General features: G+C 45.6%; 1 protein-coding gene across 1 annotated transcript; it reads right to left on the minus strand.

Annotated features, from left to right (window-relative positions):
• Positions 1–8,006: 8,006 nt before the first annotated feature.
• LOC123737577 (glutamic acid-rich protein) lies at positions 8,007–14,208 on the minus strand. The gene is made up of 4 exons (XM_045713263.1): positions 14,028–14,208; positions 13,109–13,876; positions 10,141–10,200; positions 8,007–8,747 (listed from the first exon to the last, which is right to left on the minus strand). The coding sequence occupies exons 2-4, from the start codon at positions 13,805–13,807 to the stop codon at positions 8,022–8,024; spliced, it is 1,485 nt and encodes a 494-aa protein (XP_045569219.1). The 5' UTR covers positions 13,808–13,876; positions 14,028–14,208; the 3' UTR covers positions 8,007–8,021.
• Between the last annotated feature and the right edge of the window lie 3,559 nt (positions 14,209–17,767).

Consider the following 17,767-nt stretch of genomic DNA (forward strand, 5'->3'; position numbering starts at 1 on the left):
GTAGAGCCACAGATACACACAGATTCTCCTGAACTAGCAGCAGGGCCACAGATCCACACAGATTCTCCTGAACTAGCAGCAGAGCCACAGATCCACACAGATTCTCCTGAACTAGCAGTAGAGCCACAGATCCACACAGATTCTCCTGAACTAGCAGTAGAGCCACAGATACACACAGATTCTCCTGAACTAGCAGCAGAGCCACAGATCCACACAGATTCTCCTGAACTAGCAATAGAGCCTCAGATACACACAGATTCTCCTGAACTAGCAGTAGAGCCACAGATCCACACAGATTCTCCTGAACTAGCAGCAGAGCCACAGATCCACACAGATTCTCCTGAACTAGCAGCAGAGCCACATATCCACACAGATTCTCCTGAACTAGCAGTAGAGCCACAGATCCACACAGATTCTCCTGAACTAGCAGCAGAGCCACAGATCCACACAGATTCTCCTGAACTAGCAGCAGAGCCACATATCCACACAGATTCTCCTGAACTAGCAGCAGAGCCACAGATCTACACAGATTCTCCTGAACTAGCAGCAGAGCCACAGATCCACACAGATTCTCCTGAACTAGCAGTAGAGCCACAGATCCACACAGATTCTCCTGAACTAGCAGTAGAGCCTCAGATACACACAGATTCTCCTGAACTAGCAGTAGAGCCACAGATCCACACAGATTCTCCTGAACTAGCAGTAGAGCCACAGATCCACACAGATTTTCCAGAACTAGCAGCAGAGCCACAGATCCACACAGATTCTCCTGAACTAGCAGCAGAGCCACAGATCCACACGGAATGCAGACGAGGGAATCTGCTATGCAGCTAGATTGTACGGTGCCTTCAGAAAGTATTCAGACCCCTTGACTTTTTGTTACATTCATCCTTATGTGAAAATTGATTACATATTTTTTCCCTCATCAATCTACACACAATACTCCACAATGACAAAGAAAAAAATGGTTTTTAGAATTTTTTGCTAATGTAAAAAGATTTAAAAAATGAAATATACATTTACATAAGTATTCAGATCCTTTACTCAGTACTTTGTTGAAGCATCTTTGGCAGTGATTACAGCATCGAGTCTTCTTGGGTATGACACTACAAGCTTGGCACACGTGTATTTGGGGAGTTTCTCCCATTTTTCTCTGCAGATCCTCTCAAGCTCTGTCAAGTTGGATGGGCAGCGTTGCTGCACTGCTATTTGCAAGCCGCTCCAGAGATTTGATCGGGTTCAAGTCCAGGCTCTGGCTGAGCCACTCAAGGACATTCAGAGACTTGACCCGAATACACACCTGTGTTGTCTTTGCTGTGTGCTTAGGGTTGTTGTCCTGTTGGAAGCTGAACCTTGACCCAAGTCTGAGGACCTGAGCACTCTGGAGCAGGTTTTCATCAAGGATCTCTCTGTACTTTGCTCAGTTCATCTTTGCCTCGATCCTGACTAGTTTCCCAGTCGCTCCTGCTCAAAAACATCGCCACAGCACGATGCTGCCACGACGTTGCTTCACCGTAGGGATGGTATTGGCCGGGTAGTGTAACGGCTGTCGTGAGAGAGAGTAGACCAAGGTGCAGCGGAGTTAGTGTTCATCATTGAATATTTAATAGACGAAAGAACACTATACAAAAATAAGAAAACCAACAGCCAAACAGTCCTGTCAGGTGCAAAACACTAACAGAAACAATTACCCACAAAACCCCAACGGAAAAACAGGCACTTATGTGTGACTCCCAATCAGCAACAACACTCTAAAGCTGTGCCTGATTGGAAGCCACACAGCCAAAATCAATGAAACAAACCAACATAGAAAAATGCACATAGAACGCCCACCCAATGTAACACCCTGGCCTAACCAAAATAAATAACAAAAAAACCCTCTCTATGGCCAGGGTGTTACAGGTAGTGAACGGTGCCTGGTTACCTGCGGACTTGACGCTTGGCATTCAGGCCAAAGAGTTCAATCTTGGTTTCATCAGACCAGAAAATCTTGTTTCTCATGGTATGACAGTTTTTAGGTGCCTTTTGGCAAACTCCAAGAGGGCTGTCATGTGTCTTTTATTGAAGAGTGGCTTCTGTCTGGCCAGTCTACCATAAAGGCCTGATTGGTGGAGTGCTTCAGAGATGGTTGTCCTTCTAGAAGGTTCTCCCATCTCCACAGAGGAACTCTAGAGCTCTGTGAGAGTGACCATCGGGTTCTTGGTCACCTTCCTGACCAAGGCCCTTCTCCCACAATTGCTCAGTTTGGCCGGACGGTCAGCTCTAAAAAGAGTCTTGGTGGTTCCAAACTTCTTCCATTTAACAATGATGAAGGCCACTGTGTTCTTGGGGACCTTCAATGCTGCAGAAATATTTTGGTACCCTTCCCCAGATCTGTGCCTCGACACAATGCTGTTTCGGAGCTCAAAGGATAATTCCTTCGACCTCATGGCTTGGTTTTTGCTCTGAAATCAAATCAAATCAAATTTTATTTGTCACATACACATGGTTAGCAGATGTTAATGCGAGTGTAGCGAAATGCTTGTGCTTCTAGTTCCGACCATGCAGTAATATCTAACAAGTAATCTAACAATTTCACAACAACTACCTTATACACACAAGTGTAAAGGAATGAATAAGAATATGTACATAAAAATATATATGGATGAGCGATGGCCGAACGACATAGGCAAGATGCAGTAGATGGTATAGAGTACAGTATATACATTTGAGATGAGTAGTGTAGGGTATGTAAACATTATATAAAGTGGCATAGTTTAAAGTGACTAGTGATACATTCATTACATTCAATTTTGTATTATTAAGGTGGCTAGAGATTGAGTCAGCATGTTGGCAGCAGCCACTCAATGTTAGTGATGGCTGTTTAACAGTCTGATGGCCTTGAGATAAAAGCTGTTTTTCAGTCCCTCGGTCCCAGCTTTGATGCACCTGTACTGACCTCGCCTTCTGGATGATAGCGGGGTGAACAGGCAGTGGCTCGGGTGGTTGTTGTCCTTGATGATCTTTTTGGCCTTCCTGTGACATCAGATGGTGTAGGTGTCCTGGAGAGCAGGTAGTTTGCCCCCGGTGATGCATTGTGCAGACCTCACTACCCTCTGGAGAGCCATACGGTTGTGGGCGGAGCAGTTGCCATACCAGGCGGTGATACAGCCCGACAGGATGCTCTCGATTGTGCATCTGTAAAAGTTTGTGAGTGTTTTTGGTGACAAGACAAATTTCTTCAGCCTCCTGAGGTTGAAGAGGCGCTGTTGCGCCTTCTTCACCATGCTGTCTGTGTGGGTGGACCATTTCAGTTTGTCCGTGATGTGTACGCCGTGGAACTTAAAACTTTCCACCTTCTCCACTACTGTCCCGTCGATGTGGATGGGGGGTGCACCCTCTAATGTTTCCTGAAGTCCACGATCATCTCCTTTGTTTTGTTGACATTGAGTGTGAGGTTATTTTCCTGACACCACACTCCGAGGGCCCTCACCTCCTCCCTGTAGGCCGTCTCGTCGTTGTTGGTAATCAAGCCTACCACAGTAGTGCCGTCTGCAAACTTGATGATTGAGTTGGAGGTGTGCATGGCCACACAGTCATGGGTGAACAGGGAGTACAGGAGAGGGCTGAGAACGCACTCTTGTGGGGCCCCAGTGTTGATGATCAGCGGGGTGGAAATGTTGTTTCCTACACTCACCACCTGGGGTGTCCCGTCAGGAAGTCCAGGACTCAGTTGCACAGGGCAGGGTCGAGACCCAGGGTCTCGAGCTTAATGACAAGTTTGGAGGGCACTATGGTGTTAAATGCTGAGCTGTAGTCGATGAACAGCATTCTTACATAGGTATTCCTCTTGTCCAGGTGGGTTAGGGCAGTGTGCAGTGTGATTGCGATTGCGGTAAGCAAATTGGAGTGGGTCTAGGGTGTCAGGTAGGGTGATGATCCTTGACTAGTCTCTCAAAGCACTTCATGATGACGGAGGTGAGTGCTATGGGGCGATAGTCATTTAGCTCAGTTACCTTAGTTTTCTTGGGAACTGGAACAATGATGGCCCTCTTGAAGCATGTGGGAACAACAGACTGGGATAAGGGTTGATTGAATATGTCCGTAAACACACCAGCCAGCTGGTCTGCGGATGCTCTGAGGACGCGGCTAGGGATGCCGTCTGGGCCGGCAGCATTGTGAGGGTGAACACGTTTAAATGCTTTACTCACGTTGGCTGCGGTGAAGGAGATGCCGCAGATTTTGGTAGCGGGCCGTGTCGTTGGCACTGTATTGACCTCAAAGCGAGCAAAGAAGTTGTTTAGTTTGTCTGGGAGCAGGACATCGTGGTCTGCGACGGGGCTGGTTTTCTTTTTGTAGTCCGTGATTGACTGTAGACCCTGCCACATACCTCTCGTGTCTGAGCCGTTGAATTGCGACTCTACTTTGTCTCTATACTGACGCTTAGCTTGTTTGATTGCCTTGCAGAGGGAATAGCTACACTGTTTGTATTCGGTCATGTTACCAGTCGCCTTGCTCTAATCTGTTCTATTAGACAGAAGTAGACAGGATAAATATACCCCTTCTCCCAAGACAATAACAGTCAAATAAACTTATTACATTTAAGTTGAGTATATTGCCAAATAAGATATTTGAGTATTTCAAATAAGGCATTATTATGGATGTTACTGTTGAATATTCTCGAGACTACATTAGAAGAAAAGGCTCACGTGTCAAGAGCCATGTCTATGTGGTGTCTCTGAAGGGTGAGCAACCAACCATAATAGTTCCTACACTATTTCCTCATTAAAAAAGCATTAACAAGAAGTTGTATGTCTTGTAACATTGTCTGACCCTTGCTAGAAGAGCACTTATCGGCCCTCTCTTGAGCACAGCTCTCTCCAACCCATCGTTCCTACACCGTTGTCCAATTAGAAATGCATTAAGGAGAGGTTGTAAAAGTGTGGACGTCTGACCGTCAGAAGAAGAGCTCTTATCAGCCCTCTCTTGAACGCAGCTCTCTCAGCTTCGCCTGACTGCAAGCCAGTCTGGTATTGATTTCTCATTGGTTGATTTGTTTAACCACCCAGAGACAGTTGTTATTACCTTGTGAGGGAGTACATTCTGCCTTAACTGCTGCTTTCTGCTTCGATTGGGCATTTTACTGTTTACAATACCTGCATTTATTGGTTTGTGACTACAGAGAGGTACATTTCAATGCAGGGACTGTAGCTAAAAATAGTCCAGTTTTGAAACATAGTAATACTCTACTTGATGGATGGACTGTATGAGGATATTGAAATATTAATCTCGGTTCACCCAAAACTAAAGTCTAGCGTAATTGGTCAGCTGCTCGATTAGATTCTGGGTCCAGAAATGTTAAGAGACGAGAATAAGAGATGCTAGAATGAGGAGCAGAACCGGATCAAGGAGCTTCACCCTCTCTCTTTGAAAGTTACAGGCAAGTCCCCTACCCTTCTGAAATTCTAAAGATGCATAACACCTGCGAAATCGTGACTTGTCCAAATAACCAGTGATGAAAAAAACACGTAACTACTGCTGCTCGTTAGCTATCGGTGGCCATAGTATGAAGACAGATCTACGTACCATGTATGTTTACGTAGTCTGTCCACCAGAGATTATTGACAGATTGTTATTGTTCACGGTCATGATGCTTTCACAAACAAGTATGAAATAACTGTAGTAATTGACTGAGCCACTCTTGTTGATTCAATATATAAACTCATTTTCATGTAATAACCCAAAGCTAAATAAAATACAATCATGACAAATCGGTCAGCTGTAGCAAATCCATTTCCTTTGTACCTCTGCTTTGAATTTGATCCGCAATACTTTAAATAAATCCGACATTTTCTTCCATTGACATGCTCCAAGACTTCAAATAGCCTCCTTCCAAGACAGTCTATGTGGGCTTGTATGTATGTATGTATGTATGTATGTATGTATGTATGTATGTATGTATGTATGTATGTATGTATGTATGTATGTATGTGTGTATGTATGTATGTATGTGTGTGTGTGTGTGTGTGTGTGTGTGTGTGTGTGTGTGTGTGTGTGTGTGTGTGTGTGTGTGTGTGTGTGTGTGTGTGTGTGTGTGATGTGTGTGTGTGATTCCCTCTGTATTGGTAAGGCCACAATATCCATCAATGTCGGTGTCAGAATATGCATTTTCATCAAGGACCCCATGTTCCCTGGTCATTCCTGTGAGGAGACAGTCTTAACAGGTGAGGAAGCCAGGCAGGGGAGATGGGTGAGTTGGGGTGGAGGGGAGACAGACAGTTAGCCAGCCAGGCAGAGGGAGAGGAGGGAGGCAGGGGGAGGTATACAAGGGGCTTTGGTGGGGCCGTGTGGTGACAGGCGTCTGTGTGTGGTGGGGGGGGGGCGAGTAGACACACACACATTTTAGGAATCGTCACAAACACACACACACACACACACACACACACACACACACACACACACACACACACACACACACACACACACACACACACACACACAGCACACACACACACACACACACACACACACACACACACACACACACACACAGACGTTGGGTAACAGTACACCAAGGGAATCTCTGTCAGCAGTGCTGGAGATGTGTGTCAGCCCTGTCCCCAGAGGATGACCACACAGATTAACAGACCAGGGCTGGACATGTTGGTTGCATTGTGTGTGTGCGTGTGTGTGTGTGTGTGTGTGTGTGTGTGTGTGTGTGTGTGTGTGTGTGTGTGTGTGTGTGTGTGTGTGTGTGTGTGTGTGTGTGTGTGTGTGTTATACAGGTCACCCACTGTGCAAGGATGGAGAAGGGTTGAATAATGTTTATATCATGGAAGACCCAGATGCAGACAGTGTCGAAGTAACAAAAGTTTATTACTAGAACAGGGAGCAGGCAAAATGACAGGTCAAGGGCAGGCAGAGGTCAGTGATCCAGATCAGAGTCCTAAAGATACAGAACGGCAGGCTGTCTCATGGTCAGGGCAGGCAGAGGTCAATAATCCAGTGTGGTGTGACAAGGTACAGAATTGCAGGCAAACAGAGAACACAGGTATAAATACACTGGGGATAATGGGGAAGATAAGCGGACACCGTGAAGGGGTTGGAGACAAGCACAAAGACATGTGAAACAGATCAGGGTGTGACAGTTTATTTATTTTTCGTTATGATTGTCTGCATATTACCCTGCCCTGTCCATCTAGAGAGTAACATACAGTATTATGTCTGAATACGTAGATTGACAACAAGCTTAGCTGTGTTTTCAGCCATATTTCCATGGCTATTATGTTGATGTCTGATGTTAGCATGTTCTAAAGCATGTTAATTTTCCCACTTCTGACTTAAACCTGTGGTACAAATGTAAATAAATCACTAATCACATTAAGAAAGTATACATCTTTAGAAATGACTTTCCCAAAACAACAAATTAGCTAACCTTTACAACGATGGTGGCTTCTGTCCCTCAGCCTGAGAGAGGGAGATGTATTAAAAACACCACTGAGTTCATACGTAGAGTAGTCTGCTTATCTTCACTATGAGTCCTCCTACTCTTCCTCATAATCCTCTCTCTCCATCTCCTCTTCCTCATAATCCTCCTCAGTGTCCCCCTCCTCCTCCTCTTCCTTAGTGTCCCCATCCGCTTCCTCCTCCTTTTTTTCCTCATCCTCCTCCTGTGCCCCATCTTCCTCTTCCTCCTCCTCCTCCTCCTCCTCCTCCTCCTCCGTGTCCTCATCTGTTTCCTCCTCTTCCTCATCCGTGTCCCCATCCGCAACCTCCTCCTTCCCCTCAGTGTCCCCATCTGCTTCCTCCTCTTTCTCATAATCCTCATTCTCTTCCTCCTCCTCCTCATCCTGCACCCCCTCTTCCTCATAATCCTCCTCTTCCTCCTCGTCCTTCTCCTCAGTGTCCCCATCTGCTTCCTCCTCTTCCTCATAATCCTCATTCTCTTCCTCCTCTTCCTCCACTTCCTGCACCCCCTCTTCCTCATAATCCTCCTCCTCAGTGTCCCCATCCGCTTCCTCCTCTTCCTCATAATCCTTATTCTATTCCTCCTCTTCCTGCACCCCCTCTTCCTCATAATCCTCCTCCTCCTCCTCCTCCTTAGTGTCCCCATCCACTTCCTCCTCTTCCTCATAATCCTCATTCTCTTCCTCCTCCTCCTCTTCATCAATCCCTTCTTCCTCATAATCCTCCTCCTCCTCCTCTCCCTCCACCCCCTCTTCCTCCTCTTCCTCCTCCTCAGTGTCCTCTTCATCCTCTTCCTCCTCTTCTTCCTCATCAGTGTCCTCACTTTGTAAGGTGGGTTCTGTTTTTGATTTGATAGTGTCTAAAACAGTAATACGGTTTGGGTCCCAGACACAGTTCTCTTCTAAACCACTCTTCACCATGCCACAGTTAGGAGGAACCCAGGCTGAGTCGTAACCTTCGTCATGCCACGTCTTCTGCAAAGGGTGGCCTTGGCAGTATATTTTTTTCACCTTGCCCACATTGACTTTAACTTTGATGACAACCTTCTGGTGTTCTGTGAGGTCCAGGGGGTATCTACTAGCCTTCTCCAGGTCCCGGCTTAGATACACACCCTGCCCCAACATGCCACACTTGGATGAATAAAAACCTTTGATTTTACATATAGTTTTCTCAAAGGTGGCGTGGTACATTTTGTAGACCCTGCCATTCCGTAGCCTTGCCAGAAAATAAATAAACGTCAAAAAGTGTATTACATTTAAGTTGAGTATAGTTGTACGTCTTGTAACATTGTCTGACCCTTGCTAGAAGAGCATTTATCGTCCCTCTCTTGAGCACAGCTCTCTCCAACCCATCGTTCCTACACCGTTGTCCAATTAGAAATGCATTAAGGAGAGGTTGTAAAAGTGTGGACGTCTGACCGTCAGAAGAAGAGCTCTTATCAGCCCTCTCTTGAACGCAGCTCTCTCAGCTTCGCCTGACTGCAAGCCAGTCTGGTATTGATTTCTCATTGGTTGATTTGTTTAACCACCCAGAGACAGTTGTTAATACCTTGTGAGAGAGTAAATTCTGCCTTAACTGCTGCTTGCTGCTTCGATTGGGCATTTTACTGTTTACAATACCTGCATTTATTGGTTTGTGACTACAGAGAGGTACATTTCAATGCAGGGACTGTAGCTAAAAATAGTCCAGTTTTGAAACATAGTAATACTCTACTTGATGGATGGACTGTATGAGGATATTGAAATATTAATCTCGGTTCACCCAAAACTAAAGTCTAGCGTAATTGGTCAGCTGCTCGATTAGATTCTGGGTCCAGAAATGTTAAGAGACGAGAATAAGAGATGCTAGAATGAGGAGCAGAACCGGATCAAGGAGCTTCACCCTCTCTCTTTGAAAGTTACAGGCAAGTCCCCTACCCTTCTGAAATTCGAAAGGTGCATAACACCTGCGAAATCGTGACTTGTCCAAATAACCAGTGATGAAAAAAACACGTAACTACTGCTGCTCGTTAGCTATCGGTGGCCATAGTATGAAGACAGATCTACGCTACCATGTATGTTTACGTGGTCTGTCCACCAGAGATTATTGACAGATTGTTATTGTTCACGGTCATGATGCTTTCACAAACAAGTATGAAATAACTGTAGTAATTGACTGAGCCACTCTTGTTGATTCAATATATAAACTCATTTTCATGTAATAACACAAAGCTAAATAAAATACAATCATGACAAATCGGTCAGCTGTAGCAAATCCACTTCCTTTGTACCTCTGCTTTGAATGTGATCTGCAATACTGCAATAAAATAAATATTTTATCTTACATTATCCTCCATTGACATGCTCCATTACTTCAAATAGCCTCCTTCCAAGACAGTCTACGTGTGTGTGTGTGTGTGTGTGTGTGTGTGTGTGTGTGTGTGTGTGTGTGTGTGTGTGTGTGTGTGTGTGTGTGTGTGTGTGTGTGTGTGTGTGTCTGATTCCCTCTGTATTGGTAAGGCCACAATATCCATCAATGTCGGTGTCAGAATATGCATTTTCATCAAGGACCCCATGTTCCCTGGTCGTTCCTGTGAGGAGACAGTCTTAACAGGTGAGGAAGCCAGGCAGGGGAGATGGGTGAGTTGGGGTGGAGGGGAGATAGACAGTTAGCCAGCCAGGCAGAGGGAGAGGAGGGAGGCAGGGGGAGGTATACAAGGGGCTTTGGCGTGGCCGTGTGGTGACAGGCCATCTGTGTGTGGTGGTGGTGGGTGAGCTAGAGGATGACCACACAGATTAACAGACCAGAGCTGGACATGTTGTTGCAGTGTGTGTGTGTCTGTGTGTGTGCGTGTTATACAGCTCCCCCACTGTGCAAGGATGGAGAAGGGTTAAATAATGTTTTGTGTTGTATTTGTTGTGTTATGATTGTATGAATAATACCCTGTCTGTCTAGATTGTAACACACAGTATAATGTTTGAATACATAGATAGTCGACAGGCTTAGCTGTGTTTTCAGCCATATTTCTATGGCTGCAAACTTTCTACTTTTAAACTCGGACAAAACAGAGATGCTTGTTCTAGGTCCCAAGAAACAAAGAGATCTTCTGTTGAATCTGACAATTAATCTGGATGGTTGTACAGTCGTCTCAAATAAAACTGTGAAGGACCTCGGCGTTTCTCTGGACCCTGATCTCTCTTTTGAAGAACATATCAAGACTGTTTCAAGGGCAGCTTTTTTCCATCTACGTAACATTGCAAAAATCAGAAACTTTCTGTCCAAAAATGATGCTGAAAAATTAATCCATGCTTTTGTTACTTCTAGGTTGGACTACTGCAATGCTCTACTTTCCGGCTACCCGGATAAAGCACTAAATAAACTTCAGTTAGTGCTAAATACGGCTGCTAGAATCCTTTCTAGAACCCCAAAATTTGATCATATTACTCCAGTGCTAGCCTCCCTACCCTGGCTTCCTGTTGAGGCAAGGGCTGATTTCAAGGTTTTACTGCTAACCTACAAAGCATTACACGGGCTTGCTCCCACCTATCTTTCCGATTTGGTCCTGCCGTACATACCTACACGTACGCTACGGTCACAAGACGTAGGCCTCCTAATTGTCCCAAGAATTTCTAAGCAAACAGCTGGAGGCAGGGCTTTCTCCTATAGAGCTCCATTTTCATGGAATGGTCTGCCTACCCATGTGAGAGACACAGACTCGGTCTCAACCTTTAAGTCTTTACTGAAGACTCATCTCTTCAGTAGGTCCTATGATTGAGTGTAGTCTGGCCCAGGAGTGTGAAGGTGAACAGAAAGGCTCTGGAGCAACAAACCGCCCTTGCTGTCTCTGCCTGGCCGGTTCCCCTCTCTCCACTGGGATTCTCTGCCTCTAACCCTATTACAGGGGCTCAGTCACTGGCTTATTGGTGTTCTTCCATGCCGTCCCTAGGAGAGGTGTGTCACTTGAGTGGGTTGAGTCACTGACGTGGTCTTCCTGTCTAGGTTGGCGCCCCCCTTGGGTTGTGCCTTGGCGGAGATCTTTGTGGGCTATACTCGGCTTTGTCTCAGGATGGTAAGTTGGTGGTTTGAAGAATACCCTCTTGTGGTGTGGGGGCTGTGCTTTGGCAAAGTGGGTGGGGTTATATCCTGCCTGTTTGGCCCTGTCTGGGGGTATCATCGGATGGGGCCACAGTGTCTCCTGACCCCTCCTGTCTCAGCCTCCAGTATTTATGCTGCAGTAGTTCATGTGTCGGGGGGCTAGGGTCAGTCTGTTATATCTGGAGTATTTCTCCTGTCTTATCCGGTGTCCTGTGTGAATTTAAGTATGCGCTCTCTAATTCTCTCTTTCTCTCTTTCTTTCTTTCTCTCTCTCGGAGGACCTGAGCCCTAGGACCATGCCTCAGGACTACCTGGCATGATAACTCCTTGCTGTCCCCAGTCCACCTGGCCGTGCTGCTGCTCCAGTTTCAACTGTTCTGCCTGCGGCTATGGAACCCTGACCTGTTCACCGGATGTGCTACCTGTCCCAGACCTGCTGTTTTCAACTCTCTAGAGACAGCAGGAGCAGTAGAGATACTCTCCATGATCGGCTATGAAAAGCCAACTGACATTTACTCTTGAGGTGCTGACTTGTTGCACTCGACAAGTACTGTGATTATTATTATTTGACCATGCTGGTCATTTATGAACATTTGAACATCTTGGCCATGTTCTGTTATAATCTCCACCCGGCACAGCCAGAAGAGGACTGGCCACCCCTCATAGCCTGGTTCCTCTCTAGGTCTCTTCCTAGGTTTTGGCCTTTCTAGGGAGTTTTTCCTAGCCACCGTGCTTCTACACCTGCATTGCTTGCTGTTTGGGGTTTTAGGCTGGGTTTCTGTACAGCACTTTGAGATATCAGCTGATGTAAGAAGGGCTATATAAATACATTTGATTTGATTTGATTCTATGGTTGTTATAGTGATGTATGATGTCAGTATGGTAATACCTTTACCATCAAAGGTCAGCAAGTACAAAAACATGTTTATTATCCTCTGGCTATACAGTACATGTAAAGCACTTGCAGTCTTCTTTCAATTTATATCAAGTATGATGTACCTGACCAGGAACAACGTTGGGCCCCAAAGTCTGTGTATCATAACCAGAGCTGGGAGTTTTTCCTGGTCAGGACATTGTGGTCAGTAAAAACTCATGTCCCTAATCATGACCATTATCATGTCTCACACCTGTGGTACAAATGTAAATGAATCCCATTAAGTAAGTAAACATCTACAGAAATGACTTTCCCAAAACAACAAATTAGTTAACATTTTACAATGATGGTGGCTTCTGTCCCTCAGCCTGAGAGAGGGAGATGTATTAAAAACACCACTGAGTTCATAGAATATCCTGCTCATCTTCACCATGTGTCCTCCTCCTCTTCCTCATAATCCTCCTCTCCCTCCATCTCCTCTTCTTCATAATCCTCCTCAGTGTCCCCCTCCTCCTCCTCTTCCTCAGTGTCCCCATCCGCTTCCTCCTCTCCCTCTCCCTATCCCTCCTCCTCCTCTCCCTCCTCCTCCTCCTCCTCCTCCTCCTCCTCCTCCTCCTCCTCAGTGTCCCCATCTGCTTCCTCCTCCTTCTCTTCCTCTCCCTCCTCCTCCTCCTCCTCCTCCTCAGTGTCCCCATCCGCTTCCTCCTCCTTCACTTCCTCTCCCTCTTCATCCTCCTCGTCCTCAGTGTCCCCATCTGCTTCCTCCTCTTCCTCATAATCCTCCTCCTCTCCCTCCACCCCTTCTTCCTCAAAATCCTCCTCCTCCTCTTCATCAACCCCCTCTTCCTCATAATCATCCTCCTCTCCCTCCACCCCCTCTTCCTCCTCTTCCTCCTCCTCAGTGTCCTCTTCATCCTCTTCCTCCTCTTCTTCCTCATCAGTGTCCTCACTTTGTAAGGTGGGTTCTGTTTTTGATTTGATAGTGTCTAAAACAGTAATACGGTTTGGGTCCCAGACACAGTTCTCTTCTAAACCACTCTTCACCATGCCACAGTTAGGAGGAACCCAGGCTGAGTCGTAACCTTCGTCATGCCACGTCTTCTGCAAAGGGTGGCCTTGGCAGTATATTTTTTTCACCTTGCCCACATTGACTTTAACTTTGATGACAACCTTCTGGTGTTCTGTGAGGTCCAGGGGGTATCTACTAGCCTTCTCCAGGTCCCGGCTTAGATACACACCCTGCCCCAACATGCCACGGTTGGATGGATAAAAACCTTTGGTCATGATTGTCTGTGCAGCCCACCAAGAGGTGCCATGGTACATGATGTAGGTTCTGCCATTCCGTGGCCCTGACAGACCCATTCTTCGTGCCCCAGCAGAAGTAGGGAAGTAATCTCCTCCCCACATGGCCATATCCTCCCCAATTTGAAGGAATTCCCTTCCTGACCACAAATAAGTGTGTCAATGCACAATACTGCAGAACTGGACGAGTAAGAAAGGGGAAAATTAGTCTGACTAGGTAATATATATATATATATATGGAAGGAAATAAACTATGTTTTACCTACAGTATATCAAAACTGAGTATAAAACATCTGCAATTTGAAAAGGTTAAGTTGGATAAAATACTCACCAAAAAATGTCCAAGTTATATGGTTATATATTAGTTAGTTCACCTAATGACAGATCAGTGTTGATCTCTAAAGGGAGGTACAGGTAAAAGTGATTCACCAGACAGATTATTCTACACCAAATAAAGTTCTTACCGGTAAAAGGAATGTAAATAGAAGTTATCTGTCTTCCTTTCATTTTCAATCATATAGGAAATCACATGATCAGAGCAGGATGTCTCCTGGCCATATAAGGTTAAAAGGGGCAGTTATTTAGTTCTTAGAGTTTACACCACCCCCTTTCTCTCTGTCTCTCTCTCTCAAATGGCTGCCTGGTATTTGAATTCAGCACTCGACTCACCCTTCACTGACTGTATCTGCCTACTGAAGAGACTGGCTTTATGGACAACCATAACTTGCACAAACCACTTTTTAAACTTTTTGTTTGTATTTTTAGTGAAAATGTAGTGTGATGTTTCTAATGATACAGGATGTCACATGTCTTAGTCATAACAGAGCTGTTTTATCTGGGGAACAACACATATTGTAATCCTTGTATTTTTAACCAGAACTAAGGCTGTGTATTGTAACCAGGATACAGAGTTTTTCAGCAGACTAAGGCCCAAATGATGAACACTGTTTAGTCCCCATACTGTTCCAGCCAGGGTTGTGTTTCATTATGCAGCCAGCCCTGCGCACTGCGTCTCTTCATAAAGGAGGTGTCAAATGGCCTCTGCAGTAGCTACAGTACTATCCCGGACCGCTATTGTTAACTGGTACAGGATCTCTGCAGACTGCTACTGTGTGTGTGTGTGTGTGTGTGTGTGTGTGTGTGTGTGTGTGTGTGTGTGTGTGTGTGTGTGTGTGTGTGTGTGTGTGTGTGTGTGTGTGTGTGTGTGCGTGCACGCACCCAGAATAGACGTTAGCAAGAATCCAACCAGAATACAGGAGGCAAGTCACACTCTGTTCAACTTCAATTCCTTATGCTTGTCTGTTACAGTGTTGATTCTAATCCTCCTTAACACCGACTCCTGTCCTGCCATAGTGTGGTCTTAAAGTGCTCTTCACAACCCTAATAAGGAAGCCCACAATGAGGTAACGTCTTAGAAAGAGAGAGAAAAAAAGTCCTAATGGGGCCTGTTGTCCCCAGGAGCCACTGGAGAGATGGACAATACTCTACCCTCATATGGCTTTTAGACAGAATAGAAATATGCCTCTAAGGTGAACAAAAGTCACCTTCCACAAGTCTCCCACACCGTATTAATCAGTTTAAGGTGATTATGTAAAGGGGAGTAATCCATCTTAATGGAACCAGGCAGATCACAGGAACATTTGGGTTGGTGTTACTGTGGGAAAATAGGAAAGTGTGTGTGTGTGTGTGTGTGTGTGTGTGTGTGTGTGTGTGTGTGTGTGTGTGTGTGTGTGTGTGTGTGTGTGTGTGTGTGTGTGTGTGTGTGTGTGTGTGTGTGTGTGCGTGTGCATACATGCATTTAGCAGTATTAGGCTGACACACTGTTTCTAATTACTGGCCTATACTGAGGAGCTGGCGCTGAAGCTTTCACATGACCCGATGGTATAACTGACTAGATGAATGTTGTTAGTCACTGAACAGTGGGCTGGAGAAGGACCAGATGTTAGCAGAGTTGAAATTCTGTGCTGTGAGTGATGAGAATGTTTACTGTGTGGGTTGATGTGACATGATGGAGATTTTAGTTGATGGAGGTATTTGTGTGATTGCTGGTATCAGAGATTTAGTGTGGAGATGTGTGGAGATGGTAGATGTCAGTTGGAGTCTCAGGGTGTGAATATATACATGCCTGAGTACATGTGTGCGTGTGTCTACGCGTGTGTGTCACTATCTGCGTGTCTCAACACACCTGGCCTGCAGGGTGGGAATCAGCAGGGGTGTTCCTTGTTATTCCTCTGATGTCACAGCCAGTCCCCCGCTGTGATGCTATTGCAGCAGCATTCTGCAGACAGGGCACTGATTGGACCAGCAGCCTCTCTCTCTCAGTACAGCCCTTAGGGGCTGGATGGGCTGACACGCTCACTGTGCCTCAAGACTGTCCTCGGGACATTGTGTTCCCATTCGCAGATACTCATACACACACACAGCCACGCACACTCACACAGCCACGCGCATATGGACACACACACACACACACACACACACACACACACACACACACACACACACACACACACACACACACACAAGTCTTTCGGTGAGGTTTACCTACCTGCAGAAAAGCCCAATAGATAACTGTATGTATTGTCATGTATTAGTGGATTCTCTGCATCCTCTGGTGTCATGAATCTAAATTGCATGTGAGAGTGAAAGCCCATCTGTCTGGAAAATATGAAATATGAAAATAATCCCCTCTTGCACTGCTGTGGACACAAAATATCAATAGTTTGTCTGTGAGAAGAGCCAACGATGCATTTAGCCTACACACACACACACGCACGCACGCACGCACGCACACACACACACACACACACACACTGTACAGTAGCTGATGTTTGGCAAGAGCGTGAACACATGTTAGAAAACAGTTGATGACATATTCAGTTCCTGCGGCGCTAAGAAGTAACAATTCAACAAATAAATAACATCAAACATTAACATGAAAGCAAGTACTAATTACAACTGCTAGTGGAAGTCTCTAGAAAAGACACATCTCTAAAAAACGGAACATTGTGTCTCATCTGTCCTCTCCTCCTGTTTAGTCCAAAGCCATTAGCTATGTTTCCCCCCTCCTTTCCCTCCGTCCTTCCATCTCCCTGTTTTGGTTTGTTTGTTTGATTCATATAAAATGCATTGGTTTTGCATCCATAATTCTCATTAAAACCATCCAAGCCCCAATATAATGACTCCCTACATTTTAAATGGTCGTCAATTATCGCTGCGGTAACCTCATTAGTGATTCCGATCACACGCACGTTGTGCCGGGCGCTGTCTCAGAGGCGGTGTGTGTGTTTTTGTGTGTGTGTGTGTGTGTGTGTGTGTGTTCCTCAGACAGAATGAGGAACGAGGGGAAAAGTGTAACGTCATAGAGAGAACTCTCTCTCTCTCTCTCTACCTATCACACCCTCTATCCCTCGGTTTGCTGACGCTATGTCAGACAACAGGGGCAATTTCTCCTCTTCATGTAGGAGGAAAGACAGATTGACTATAAATAAGGCATTTTACAGTGATTTAAATAGTTGATATTGATTTCAAGTGAATTAGCCATTGTTTAGCTATATAAGAGTTATATATGTGGTATTTTAGCTGGACAATACATTGTTAATCCACTTCGGTTAGTTCGAGGAGTAAGGTCACAGCCAAAATACCAAATTAATTAACAAAATTTATTAATTACCAATCGAGAACCAGTGTCCAGTTACATTAATCAGATGTCAGATGTTCGATGTCACTTCCTTTGCTGGCTGTCATCCATTTCCTGTCATTGGGGTGTGTGTGTGTGTGTGTGTGTGTGTGTGTGTGTGTGTGTGTGTGTGTGTGTGTGTGTGTGTGTGTGTGTGTGTGTGTGTGTGTGTGTGTGTGTGTGTGGACGCGCGCGCGTGTGTGTGTGTGTGTGGGTGTATCAGTGGGGTGCAGTGATGGTTCCAGACAGCACTGCCACGTCCCGGTGTCTTAGGAGGCCGTGTTCAGGTGTTGGGCAGGATGGATGATGGGGATGTTATCCTCGATTTAGACACCGCCGGGGTGTGGAGACTACAGCCTCTTCAGCATGCAGGTTAGAGATGCAGTGTCTGA

Source organism: Salmo salar, chromosome ssa02 (genome assembly GCF_905237065.1).
Source record: "Salmo salar chromosome ssa02, Ssal_v3.1, whole genome shotgun sequence".
Lineage (NCBI taxonomy): Eukaryota > Metazoa > Chordata > Actinopteri > Salmoniformes > Salmonidae > Salmo > Salmo salar.